Below are 13408 nucleotides of genomic sequence, written 5' to 3'. Positions count from 1 at the left end.
ACCAGCCGCTTCCTCTCACAAACAAACACACCCCGAGACACACGGGGACTGACGTCATCACACGACCTACGTCACCTCCTCCAGCTCCCACATCTAGTTATCCATCTATCTGTTCTGGTTCTGGTGGGTCCGGGTCAGTTGGATCTATGCAGTGATGGTCAGAACCTCAGTAGAACCTGAAGTTCTGTTAGTTTTACTCCGGAGCAAAAAGATGTAAACTGAGATTTTTCCTTCATTCTGCTGGTCTTTCATGTTTTCTCCTTTATTATTTTATTATTTTAATCTTGATTTTATTCCCTTTTTACACCAATTTCATCTTCATTCTGACCTGGACTTTGTCCTAATTTAAACCTTTTTATTTATATCTTTATTTATTCATTTATAATTGAACTTTATTCCTGTTTTTATTCCTGATTCTGTTTGTATTTTCTGGATTATTCAGATTCAGTTCCGTCTTTATCCGTCTGTTTGTTTTCACATGCAAAGTGATTTGTTTGAGTTTTTATTGTTTTTATTTGTTATATTCTTGGTTGGAACCTGATTTAATTCAGGTTTTATTCTGGTTTTCATTTGAAATCTTTCCTTCTGACCGTCTTTGTTGATGTAATCATGAGGAGAAAGTTGGGATTTCTCAGCTGTCAGTGAACCAGAACCCGGTCAGGGCTCTGGACCAGGACCAGGACCAGAACCAGAACCAGAACCAGAACCCAGTCAGAGCCTTGGACCAGGACCAGAACCAGAACCCGGTCAGAGCCCTGGACCAGGACCAGAACCAGAACCAGAACCCGGTCAGAGCCTTGGACAGAACCAGAACCAGAACCCGGTCAGAGCCTTGGACAGAACCAGAACCCGGTCAGAGCCTTGGACAGAACCAGAACCAGAACCCGGTCAGAGCCTTGGACAGAACCAGAACCCGGTCAGAGCCTTGGACAGAACCAGAACCAGAACCCGGTCAGAGCCTTGGACAGAACCAGAACCCGGTCAGAGCCTTGGACAGAACCAGAACCAGAACCCGGTCAGAGCCTTGGACCAGGACCAGAACCAGAACCCGGTCAGAGCCTTGGACAGAACCAGAACCCGGTCAGAGCCTTGGACAGAACCAGAACCAGAACCCGGTCAGAGCCTTGGACAGAACCAGAACCCGGTCAGAGCCTTGGACAGAACCAGAACCAGAACCAGAACCCGGTCAGAGCCTTGGACAGAACCAGAACCAGAACCCGGTCAGTGCCTTGGACAGAACCAGAACCCGGTCAGGGCCCTGGACAGAACCAGAACCAGAACCCGGTCAGGGCCTTGGACAGAACCAGAACCAGAACCCGCTCAGGGCCTTGGCAGGGATTTGAACTTGTCAGGTCCAGTTCCAGCAGCTGATTGTTCTGGTTTGAGTTGAAGGTTCTGCAGAGTTCTGCTCACAGCTCTGACCGTGTTTCTGCATGAAACCACCAGTCCGATGAGTCAGAGCGGCTACTTCCTGCTTCCTACTTCCTGCTTCCTGTCACCTGGACAGGTGCGGCTCTGCAGCAGGGAGGAATGCCACCCAGCGGGACGCATAAATATCCTGATTGCACCTGAAGGCATCAGGGGGATTCCGTCAGGAGCCTCTGAGATGATCCAGAAGCATAAACTGCCCCCTTCCGGCAGAAAGCTGGAACTGCACCGACGGAAAACTTCAGACTGGGTCTTATGAACATATTTAATCTGATTTAAAGTGAATAAAAATATATTTGTCTGATAAAAAGACGATATTTTCTTGGTAATTTTATGTTTCATGTTTGAGCTCCAGAGGAGATTCTGGTGAAAAATATTTAAGGGTTACAGTTAGCAGAGTTAGCTTAAAGCTAAATATTTAGATCCAAGACAAATGCCTGAAACTTGAGTGTTTATCTCTCTAGCTAAATATTAAGATAGTGAGATAAATATTTAGCTTCAAACACAATACTTAGCAGGCAAGTTGAATATTTAGTTTGAAGCTAAATATTTAGTCTGCCAACTAAATCAGTTTTTGGTTCCGACCCGCTGATCTGAGCTGATCCAGGAAATCTTTACTCTGTGGCTCATTGGCTGATTAGCTGGGAATCAGTTAAATCTTAGAAACCCAGAACTCTTCCAGTTTGGACCCACAGGTCTGATATTTGGTTCATTTATCAGAACTTTCCGTTCAGTTCTGCTCAGATTGTCCCAAATCCGGAAAAAGACCTGCTGGTTCTGATAGTTTCAGAAAACTGAAGTCACAACAACAGGTCCAAAAGAAAAGGTTGTGAGTAAAGTGTTGCCTTACGGCTCCCCCTGCTGGCCACAGACCCACAGCGCAGCCTGAAGGGCAGGAAGCTTCACAGCAGCTTTACTCATCTGAGACGATCCTCCTCATCCTCAGAAGGATCTTCATCTTCTCTGACAGGAAACACCAGCGTCACGTCGTCCTGCAGCTGCTGAGTCAGGAAAAGTTCTGAAGAAGGAGGAGAAACAAGAAGGAGGTGAAGAAACAAGGAGGAGAAGAAACAGAAGAAGAAACAGAAGAAGAAGAAACAGGAGAAGAAGAAACAAAAGAAGAAGAAACAGAAGAAGAAGAATAAATCTGCTGCTGCAGACGAACTCAAAGCTGGAGGTAATCAGAGAGTTCAGGCTTCACAGCTTTTAAAGGGTGAGATGAAGAGTGAGGTCAGAGGTCAGATCAGTCCAATGCAAGTGGAAACAGCTCCACCTACTGGACATAATAAACTCACAGTCAAACAGCATCCATCCATTTTCTAACACCCTGGTCCCTCAGTGGGTCGGGAGGAGCTGCTGCCTCTCCAGCTCACGTTCTGGGCGAGAGGCGGGGTCACCTGGACGGGTCACCTGGACAGGTCACCTGGACAGGTCGCCAGTCTGTCGCAGGGCAACACAGAGACACACAACCATACACACACACACTCAACAATTAACCTGACAGCCATGTTTCTGGACTGTGGGATGAAACCGGAGTACCTGGAGAAAACCCACCATGCAGGGAGAACATGGAGACTCCATGCAGAAAGACCGGGAATTGAACCCAGAACCTTCTTGCTGCAAGGCAACTGCTCTACCCACTGCACCACTGTGCAGCCCCCTAACAGCAATAATTTGAGTTATTCAGAATGAAAAATTGCTTCATCTTCAAAGAAACTAAATATATAATCAGCTTCATGTGTTTAGCTCCAAACGTTTAGTTTGATAATTAAATGTTTAACTCAAAGCATTTTATAACATTTAGTCCGACTGTTGGACTGGAACCCGGTTGGTTCTGTAGGTATTAAAACAGCAAACTGTTGGACCTGGAGATGTTCGGTTCTGTTTGGTTCTGTTTGGTTCTGTTTGGTTCTGTTCCACTGCAGCAGCTGGTTCTGTTTGGTTCTGTTTGGTTCTGTTCGGTTCTGTTTGGTTCTGTTTGGTTCTGTTTGGTTCTGTTTGGTTCTGTTCCACTGCAGCAGGTGGTTCTGTTTGGTTCTGTTCGGTTCTGTTTGGTTCTGTTTGGTTCTGTTCCACTGCAGCAGCTGGTTCTGCTTGGTTCTGTTCCACTGCAGCAGCTGGTTCTGCTTGGTTCTGTTTGGTTCTGTTCGGTTCTGTTTGGTTCTGTTTGGTTCTGTTTGGTTCTGTTCCACTGCAGCAGCTGGTTCTGTTTGGTTCTGTTTGGTTCTGTTCCACTGCAGCAGCTGGTTCTGTTTGGTTCTGTTCCACTGCAGCAGCTGGTTCTGCTTGGTTCTGTTTGGTTCTGTTCCACTGCAGCAGCTGGTTCTGTTCGGTTCTGTTTGGTTCTGTTCGCTGGCCTCTAGCTCAGTAACACCATCTTGACCACAACAACCAGCTTTATGTTCAGATTGTGAGATATTTTCCTGTTAGTTACTCGACTTGTCTTAGTTCCTGAAGGCCGTTGGTTCTGATCGGTTCTGCTTGGTTCTGATCGGTCTCCGTCAGTCTGGGTCTCAGCCCAGACCGTCTTGGTATCGACTTGGACCCGACATATTCTGGTCTTGGTCTGGACTCCTCACCCCAACCCGCAGTGTCCCTGTTTTCCTGTTCTGGTCACAACCAGAACCTGAGGTTCTGCCTCCGGCTCCGAGGGACGGCGGGTTCGGTTTGGACCAGAACTCGGCTGAAGCCACTGAGGACGAGGATCAGACGCACACGCATCATTTGAATGAAACTTCCTGAGAGCGCCAGCCGCTCCTCCTCCCAGCCGCTTCCATCCTCTGCTGCTCTTCATCGTCACCTCGGCAGAAGAAAAGCAGCAGCTGCGTCTCTGAAAGAGGCGAAGATGAAAACCTTGGCGGTGGCGGCGTCTCGCAGCTCTTTGTTCTCAGAGACGGAGGCGACAGGAAGCTGAGTCATCCTCACCTGTCAGAGCCTCGTCTTCTGCAGTTCGACAGAAAAACGCAGGAACTCGAACAGCCTGCTGGCGTCTGGAGACGGCCCCTGGAGATTTTAACGGCTTCCAGACGACAGGAGCCTTCTTCAGGATTCATGGAAACATCAGGTTCTGGTTCCGGTTCTGGTTCTGGTTCTGGTTCTGGTTCCGGTTCTGGTTCTGGTTCTGGTTCTGGTTCCGGTTCTGGTTCTGCTCTGCATCTGAACCTGAACCAAACACGGAGAAGCAGAATTCAGCTTCTATTCACCACAAATCTGGAGAAAACTTCCAGAAAACTGCAGAACAGCAGAAACACTGAGATCCTTCAGGTTCAGACTAGAAACCTTGTTAGAGTCGATTCTGATCCATAATCAATGGAAAATCAATCAATATGTTTGATGGGTATCAATGATTTTGATCATGTCGCTTGTTTGTTCAGTTGTGGACTGTATGGTGCTTCCTTTAGATTGATTGATTGATTGATTGATTGATTGATTGATTGATTGATTGATTGATTGATTGATTGATTGATTGATTGATTGATTGATTGATTGATTGATTGATTATTCCCTCTGGATTCTGTGCAGCTGTTAGCTGGAGAATGATCATTTCTCAGTTTAAGGATGGCTAGAGGAAGATAATGACCACTCACAGCTGCTCAACAGAACCAACCTTAAGAGTCACCTTGTAGTGCCACCTACTGTTGGATTGGTGTAACTGCAAGTGGCACTAGACGTTTTTGTAAAGCCTGGTTCACATCGAAAGGTTTAAAACTGTTGGCCAGTTTTCAAAATCTGATAATAAATAATTTTAGCTGCGACAGGTTTGGTTATTTTATTAAAACGTTTATTTTAATTGAATAAAAGTTTAATTATTTGTTGATTGTAGATTTGAACCAGCAAAGCAAAGGAAACAAACGGGGAGGAGGGGGGCGGAGCTGAACTCAGAGGGGAGGAGCTAAACTCAGAGGGGCGGCGCCAAACTCAGAGGGGAGGAGCTAAACTCAGAGGGGCGGCGCCAAACTCAGAGGGGAGTGGCTAAACTCGGAGGGGAGGAGCTAAACTCAGAGGGGCGGCGCCAAACTCAGAGGGGAGGGGCTAAACGCAGAGGGGCGGAGCTAACCTCAGAGGGGTGGCGACAAACTCCGAGGGGAGGAGCTAAACTCAGAGGGGCGGCGCCAAACTCCGAGGGGAGGAGCTAAACTCAGAGGGGCGGCGCCAAACTCAGAGGGGAGGAGCTAAACTCGGAGGGGCGGAGCTAAACTCAGAGGGGAGGAGCTAAACTCGGAGGGGCGGAGCTAAACTCAGAGGAGCGGCGCCAAACTCAGAGGGGAGGAGCTAAACTCAGAGGGGCGGAGCTAACCTCAGAGGGGTGGCGCCAAACTCCGAGGGGAGGAGCTAAACTCAGAGGGGCGGCGCCAAACTCAGAGGGGAGGGGCTAAACGCAGAGGGGCGGAGCTAACCTCAGAGGGGTGGCGACAAACTCCGAGGGGAGGATCTAAACTCAGAGGGGCGGCGCCAAACTCCGAGGGGAGGAGCTAAACTCAGAGGGGCGGCGCCAAACTCAGAGGGGAGGAGCTAAACTCGGAGGGGCGGAGCTAAACTCAGAGGGGAGGAGCTAAACTCAGAGGGGAGGAGCTAAACTCAGAGGGGCGGCGCCAAACTCAGAGGGGAGGAGCTAAACTCGGAGGGGCGGAGCTAAACTCAGAGGGGCGGCGCCAAACTCCGAGGGGAGGAGCTAAACTCAGAGGGGCGGAGCTAACCCCAGAGGGGTGGCGCCAAACTCCGAGGGGAGGAGCTAAACTCAGAGGGGCGGAGCTAACCTCAGAGGGGTGGCGCCAAACTCCGAGGGGAGGGGCTAAACTCAGAGGGGCGGAGCTAAACTGTATCAGATTCAAACTTTAAATCTCCCAGTGTTTGTTCCTTCAGGAAGCAGAACCAAACCAACTTTATTTATAAAGCACTGATACAAAGTGCTGTACATTAAAACACAACATAACAATAAAAAAAATAAAAACTTAAAGTTTAAAACCAAAAACATACAATTTAAAACTAGATCCTGCTGGAGTTAAAAGCCAAGTAAAATAAATGTGTTTTAAGACGAGCGTTAAAAGTGGACAGTGAAGGAGCCTCTCTGACCCGCCAAGGCAAGTCGGTCCATAACTTTGGACCCAGGACAGAGAAGCTCTGACCCTCTGAGCCTCCTGGACCTCTGGACCTCCAGGAACCTCAGAGGTCAGCCGAGGCAAGATTATGTAGTGATTTAAAAACAAACATAAGAATTTTAAATGAATCCTAAAATATACAGGCAGCCAGTGAAGTGAGGTCAGGGGTCAGGGGTCAGGGGTCACATGCTCCCTCTTTCCAGTTCCTGTTAAAAGTGGTGCAGCAGCATCTGAACCAGCTGCAGCGACTGACTGACTCCCAGATGAAGGGAGTCACATTAATCCAACCGAGTGGAAATAAAAGCCTGGATCATGTTTCAACATGGAAAGAAAAGATTTCACTGACGCCCATCGCCTTAAAGGATAAAAGCTGGACTTAACCACGGCTCTGATTTGGCTGTCCAATTTACAATCCACCTTAAAACCAAGATCTGTAATAACAGGTTTAAAATAAACCTCCAAGGGTCAAAGGTCAACAGAGGAGGACTCACAGGAGCCACTGGGTCCAAACACCATCACCAGACAGGCCAGGAGATGTTTGATGGACGTCCTTCTGCTTCAGGGGCAAATAAACCTGACAGTCATCAGCGTAACAATGAAATGAGATCTGATGTTTCCTGAGGGTGGAACCCAGAGGCTGTGAATACAGAGAGGAAAGCAGAGGGCCCAGAACTGAGCCCTGCGGGACACCATAAGGCAGATGATTCCGAGTCACTAATATTCTCCATGTAGGACCAGAACCTTCCAGAACCTTCCAGAACCATTTCAGAACAGCCTCTCAGGTCAAACTGTGGCTCCGCCCACTTTCTATATCGCCGGCCTGCAGACCGACCCGAGGGCATGGCGCTTTACCCACAATGCACCAGGGTTCAACTCGGATCCAAATCTGCCGACACGCGATAACGTAACCATGGCGACCAGCTTTGTTTCTGCTGCTGTCCCACTAGTGAGGGCTGACTGATGGCAGCTTGACCTTTGACCCCTTCGAGATGGGATGACGTTGTCATGCTGTGTGTGTGTGTGTGTGTGTGTGTGTGTGTGAGTGTGTGAATGAGATGCTTCCTCTTGCTGCTGATTAGTCGTCTTTTTGTTTCCAATGAATCGACTTTTTAAGGTGAAACAGCATCAGCATCTATTCACACACACACACACACACACACACACACACACACACACACACACACACACACACACACACACACACACACACACACACACACACACACACACGCTGAGCTGAAGTGTGTGTGCTCCAGTAAAGCTTTCAGCTGTAATTAAAGCTCATCAGCGTTTATTAGAGCGTTTGAAACGCAGCCGTCTGATTGGCTGCTGGGCTCTTTGTGCGCCTGCAGCTGCAGCTTCCTGTTAGCGGGGAAACGCTTGGCGTGCGAAGACACCTGCAGCGCGCCAGCGGCACCGCAGGAAGACTTCAGAGTTCAGCTCTGGACCCACTGAGCAGCAGAACCTCAGAACCGGCTGTAATCTACTGACATGTTACGAAACGCATCGTCCTGCGTTTTAATTCCTGACATTCGTTCCACGTGTCCACAACGAGCTTCTCAAACCGAAACTGACTTTTACATCCAACATTAGGACGCAGTAATAAGGCCAGGCTAAGAAAACCACAGAAATAAAGTCAAAGTACAAAGAACAGTAGAAACTCTGAATGTTACAAGAATAAACTCGCAATAATAAGCAAAAGAAAGACGTAATAATTTGAGAATATTATGTGAAAACAGTCAATTTAATTAGAATTAAGTCATAATATAAGAATAAACTCTGAATATTATGAGAATAAAGCGAAATGACATATAATGTCTTAATATTATGAGAATAAAGTTCTGAGTTACCTGTGAAAAGGTGAAAAGCTCCTGCTACTGGAGGAGGGGCTTAGCGCTGTCAATCACCCTTGTGTACGCTTCTCAGTGCGCTAATGGTCGGACACATCAGACCTGTGCAGATAAACTGTTAACGCACTGTAAGTGGCGGCTATGCTAACTAGCCTAGCATCCTGATGGTGTGTTGAGGGGAACCAGCAGAAGACGGTCTCCATGACGACCTCACAGGTTTCCATGTTGCGGTTTGCAACGCCGTCATTTTGCCTTTGTGTCATTCTAATGTCGTTTTTTTCTGTATTTTTGTGTTTTTTGCTGCTGAATTTGATCACTGAGGAATAAAAAAATGATATTTATTGGACTTTTGTGTTAATATTCTGATCATCAGTTCTTGTTTTTGACACAAAATGACTAAATAAATGTGATTTTCTGGATTATTCTGGATTGTTTTCTCACTCATTTCAATTTGATAATAATTATAAACTTCAATACTCTTATAAACCTGATGAATAATTACTGGGTTTTCCTGCCACATAGTGAATCCAATGTGTGAAAAAGTGATTCTTTCTCCTGCAGAACGAGGATTTGAACCGTTTCTCTGTTTTATTAGAGTGAAACTTTAAATTAATTCTGTTTCCATCGTCTCTCCCTGCAGCGTCTTTCATTAAACACACGAACAAGAGGAAAAGCTTGGAGTCGCCGAAACGTCGTCAAGATTTACCTGAGCTTCGTTTATGTTTGTAGAGGAACTGCAGTAATTTGGGCTTTTTTAACGTTAGAGATAAAACTGGGGCTCATCTTTTAACGTCATATTTGTCCTATTTATTATTTTATAAATGCAACATTGTAAATATTTAGTTTGAGGCTAAATGTTTAGTGAGGAGCTAATAATGTAGCTCCAAACTACATATTTAGATCTGAGCTAGCTAATCGTTTAGCTCTACATGCTAATTCAGAGCTAAATGTTCAGCTAATGTGCAAATTAACTTGCTGATAAGTGTGGAGGGTGTGGCTTTACTGATAACACTGCACACGTAAAACATCTCACCAGGTAAAATTGGTCATATTTTTTAGTGTAAATATGAAATAAGACAAAACTAACAAGCAGCTTTTCTGTTATTTCACATATAATAAGACATTTCATCATAAATTAAACAATCTGCTAATAAAACCAGAACTTTTTTATTAGTTTGTGAGAATTATTGAGCTCAAATAACCCACTGAAAAGTTTCTTTTAAGGTAGTTTGGTCTTATAACTGCAGTTAACCGTTAATATATTTGCACTGGAAACTGAACCAAACCGATACTTGGTAGGATTTTGTGTTTTTTTACTGAAAGTTTTGAGCAGCTTTGATTACGTTTATCTGTAGCAATTTTATGTAAAACTATTAAATATTTCATGGAGCTCAAGAAATGTTGAAATGTAAACGTATTTGTTTGCTTAATTATAAATGTTTAGGCCACAAAATTCCACCTATGATTGTTTGTTTTTCATCCAGCGACTATTTCGATCAGATAAAACCAGCTGTGATTTTCTGGTGCTTCTTTTAACTTCAGTTTAATCTGTGAACTTTAAAACTTACACATCAAATGTTTGTTTTTTGGCCCTCCTGGGCTTCCATACATGAGGAGCAGCAGAGTCACTGGAGCCGTTTGGAGCAAATGTTTGACATCTAAACTAAAAAAACACAAATTGTCGTTTGCTTACATACATTTATGAGCTGGAATCAGTTTCACTGAACACACAGATTCAGTTTGAGAGAAAAAACTGGAGGAAAAAGCAAAGATGTTAAATTATCTCACTAGGAAAACTGGGAGTTCAAACCCTGTCGACGATAATATCTGGAAGAAACAGAGTAATTTAAGCCAAATAGTTCATTAAATCAGGTTCTGCTGGTTCATGGAAGAGATCAGAAACGTAAAGTTCATTTGGCTGCAGCGTTTAAATGTTTGAATTCAATTTATTCTTTTTTTAAAACTGCCTGGAGATGATATTAGTAATAAATTGGCGCTAAATAAAGTGAAGTGAATGGTTCCTGTTCAGAGAGCTCAGATCTGATCTGTCATCAGCTCCTGGTTGCCATGGAGACCCCTGATGAAGGCCGACCCCGCCCCTCGTCTTCCTCAGCAGACACAGGAGGTTTTCTCAAACAGATTTTATTCAAACCAACAATTAAAAATAGCTTCATGGAGTTTACATTCAGAAAGAATCAGCTCAGAAAGGTCAGAACGTTTCACCCAAACTGACCAGGGATCAGTTTCTGTACAGCGTCAGGAGGAGAAGCAGGAGGAGCAGGAGGAGGAACAGGAAGGCTCAGCAGGACGTGAAGGTCTTCCAGAAGAAGTTCTTGCAGCCCGCCTTCCTCTCCCGGGGGGCCAACAGCGGCCCGCTGCTGGCGGCGCGCTCCAGGTCCACGCGGATGTCCTCCGGCTCGCCTTCAGGGAGGCCGAACCCGTCCTCCTCCAGAGCCTCGTTCTCCATCTGCAGGAGGTCGGAGAGGAGCAGCTCCGCCAGCGAGGAGCGAGACGCGTCCTGAGGGACAGAGGACACGGTCACTGCAGGGTCGTCCTATCAGAAAACGCCCTGCCACCAGGGGGCGCCTGCTCACGCAGCCTCCACTAAAGCTCGGACATTTGGACCCACTGGAACCAAAGGGAAACATTTCCGCTAATTTGCTAATTGCTAATTTAGCCAAGCTAATTTTTTGGGCTAGCACTTTGCGCACTGAGCTTCCTGCGTTTATTTCTCATCATAAACCCAAAAGCATTTTTACCTGGTAGTTCAGCAAACCTGTGTGACGTTTTGGTTACAAATTCTTCAAGTAGTTAGACGATTGTTTTTGAACTTTTATTTTGAAGTTCCGTTTCCTGTCCTCATGGGTTTCAGTATGATGTGAATTGAAGTTAGCACTTTAGCGTTAGCTTCTGCACAACGCAGTGTCAGTGTAGCGCTTTAGCTGAACTAAGGTTATGATTAGCGCTGCGGTGTTAGCACAGCTAGCCTTCCAGCTAGCGGTGTCCATCACGGGGATATTGTTGTTATTAATTATTCACTGACGTCTTCAGTTTAAAAGCCAGAATTTAAACGACGAGACGTTTCAGAGCTTCAATAACAACGAGAGCTGGACCTGAACTGATCACACGGAGGTCAAAGTTCACCTTTTACCTGATTTCCTTCTGGATCTTCACAGGAAAACAGATTCGAGTTCTGAAGCTGCAGAAAATGAACAGAATCCTGTTTTCCTCCCAGTTCAGCTCCACTGAACTGGTTCATCCTGGGATGAAACCAGGAAATTCAACTGATTCATTCATTTCATTTTTAACTCAGTTGGAGATTCTGAGGCGAAACGTCGATGAGCCAGAAACCAGCAGCTTTGACTCATTTCATTCATGAAAACTCTAAAAACATTCAGTTAAAACATTAATTTCAGTTTGTTTTACATTTTCACTTCTAGTCTGAAACATTTACAGTCTGCCAGATAAATAAAACTCATTTCAAAACGTAAAAAAAAGCCTAAATGTTTGAAACGATATTTGTAAATTATTACAACAAAACAAAAACCAGATCTGGAATAAAATGATTTTAGTTTGATTCTGTTGAAAACATCAACTGCACAAAGAAACAGCTTAAAAAAAAAACTTTTACTGTATTTTAAAAAGTTTTGGATGAAAATAAAGAAACGTCATAAAATCTGAATTTCCTCATATTTCACTGAAGACGTGTTGAAATATTCTTCTCTTCCTGCTGGTTTCAGATTAACTGATGGGATCATTATTCTGTTAAAATCCATGTTTTTGTGGTAAAATAAAAAAGGAGATGCAATTACAATATTTAATAATATCAATAATCATGATTTTCAACAGCAAAAATGGGATTTTAGTCACAAATTAAATAAAAATGTTTCTAAAAGTGATTATAAGGTTCAGATCATATTTTTAAATTTACAAAATGTAAACTGTAATAACGCAGATGTAAAATACAGAATATTTATTCTCTATTAGAAATTACTAACAACTTATGATTAAACTAATAAAACTAAAAACTGCGGAGTTTTTGTCTTAATTTATTGACTTCAGAGAAATAAAGAAACTTTTCCGATGATTAAAATCATTTGTTGCGCAAAATTATTAATCAAATATTCAAACTTTACTTTTATGACCCGGGATCATTTCAGATGTCTCTGTAACTTTAAACAGAACTTTGGTCCAGTTTAAAGCGCGGTTCTGATCGGTTCCGACCTGTTTGGAGCTGAGCAGCGGGGTCCGGTGCAGCAGCAGGCGGAGTTTGGAGTCTCTCTGCGCGGCGGAGGAGCCGCTGATGGAGGCGCTGAGGGAGAGAAGGAGCAGGAGGAGGCAGCGCAGGCTGAGGGAGGAGAGCATCTTCACCCGCTGAGTGTCTGTCTGTCTGTCTGTCTGTCTGTCTGTCTGTCTGTCTGACTGTCTCTCTGTCTGTCTGTCTGTCTGTCTGACTGTCTGACTGACTGTCTGCGGCGCGGCGGATCTTCTGCCTCCGTCCCGGGAGAGAGCGGCTCTTATAGCCCTGCTGGCGTCACCCGATGGACGGAGGGGGTGACTGATGATGATGATGATGATGATGATGATGATGATGATGATGATGATGTTTCCATCTTTTTAGTGAAATGATCCGTTTTTAAGTTGCTCTTCTTCTGTTTCCCTGCTGATCGCTCCGTGGGTTTGTCAACCTGAGGCCCGCGGACCCGCAGCAGGACGCTCAGAGACATCCGGGGTTCAGAGTTCAGGCGTTTTCCTGACTCGGTTTCCCTGCCAGGATGCCTAGGTGGGCCCCATGTGGGGAAAAGGAGGGCTGAGATATGGGTCCCATATGGGTTTGTCCATATAGGGCCTCAGCCCACATGGGCCCTACATGGACAAAGCCATGTGAGACCCATCTGGTCTGCCCTCCTTCGTCGTCCGAAGAATCTAGAACCAGAACATCCAGAATGTTTCAGCTGAAGCATCAGGAGCAAAACTGGTATTTAAGGTTCCAGATGTTTTTGGATCTTAAATGTCTTAAGAGCTTCTGGA

General features: G+C 45.2%; 1 protein-coding gene across 1 annotated transcript; it reads right to left on the bottom strand.

The window, feature by feature from the left end:
* Positions 1–10503: 10503 nt before the first annotated feature.
* Positions 10504–12856, bottom strand: sst1.1 (somatostatin 1, tandem duplicate 1). The gene is made up of 2 exons (XM_008426816.3): positions 12602–12856; positions 10504–10895 (listed from the first exon to the last, which is right to left on the bottom strand). The coding sequence occupies exons 1-2, from the start codon at positions 12740–12742 to the stop codon at positions 10677–10679; spliced, it is 360 nt and encodes a 119-aa protein (XP_008425038.1). The 5' UTR covers positions 12743–12856; the 3' UTR covers positions 10504–10676.
* Between the last annotated feature and the right edge of the window lie 552 nt (positions 12857–13408).

This window comes from Poecilia reticulata, chromosome 13 (assembly GCF_904066995.2).
Source record: "Poecilia reticulata chromosome 13, P_reticulata-male-v2, whole genome shotgun sequence".
NCBI lineage: Eukaryota > Metazoa > Chordata > Actinopteri > Cyprinodontiformes > Poeciliidae > Poecilia > Poecilia reticulata.
This window is presented reverse-complemented; position numbering and strand designations above follow the sequence as displayed.

Bases quoted from the DNA above. Each gene is read 5' to 3' on its own strand.
- sst1.1 (XM_008426816.3), bottom strand. From the start codon at position 12,742: ATGCTCTCCTCCCTCAGCCTGCGCTGCCTCCTCCTGCTCCTTCTCTCC. The intron at 10,896-12,601 runs GTCGGAACCGAT...TCTGTCCCTCAG, and splicing joins CGCTGCTCAGCTCCAAACAG to GACGCGTCTCGCTCCTCGCT.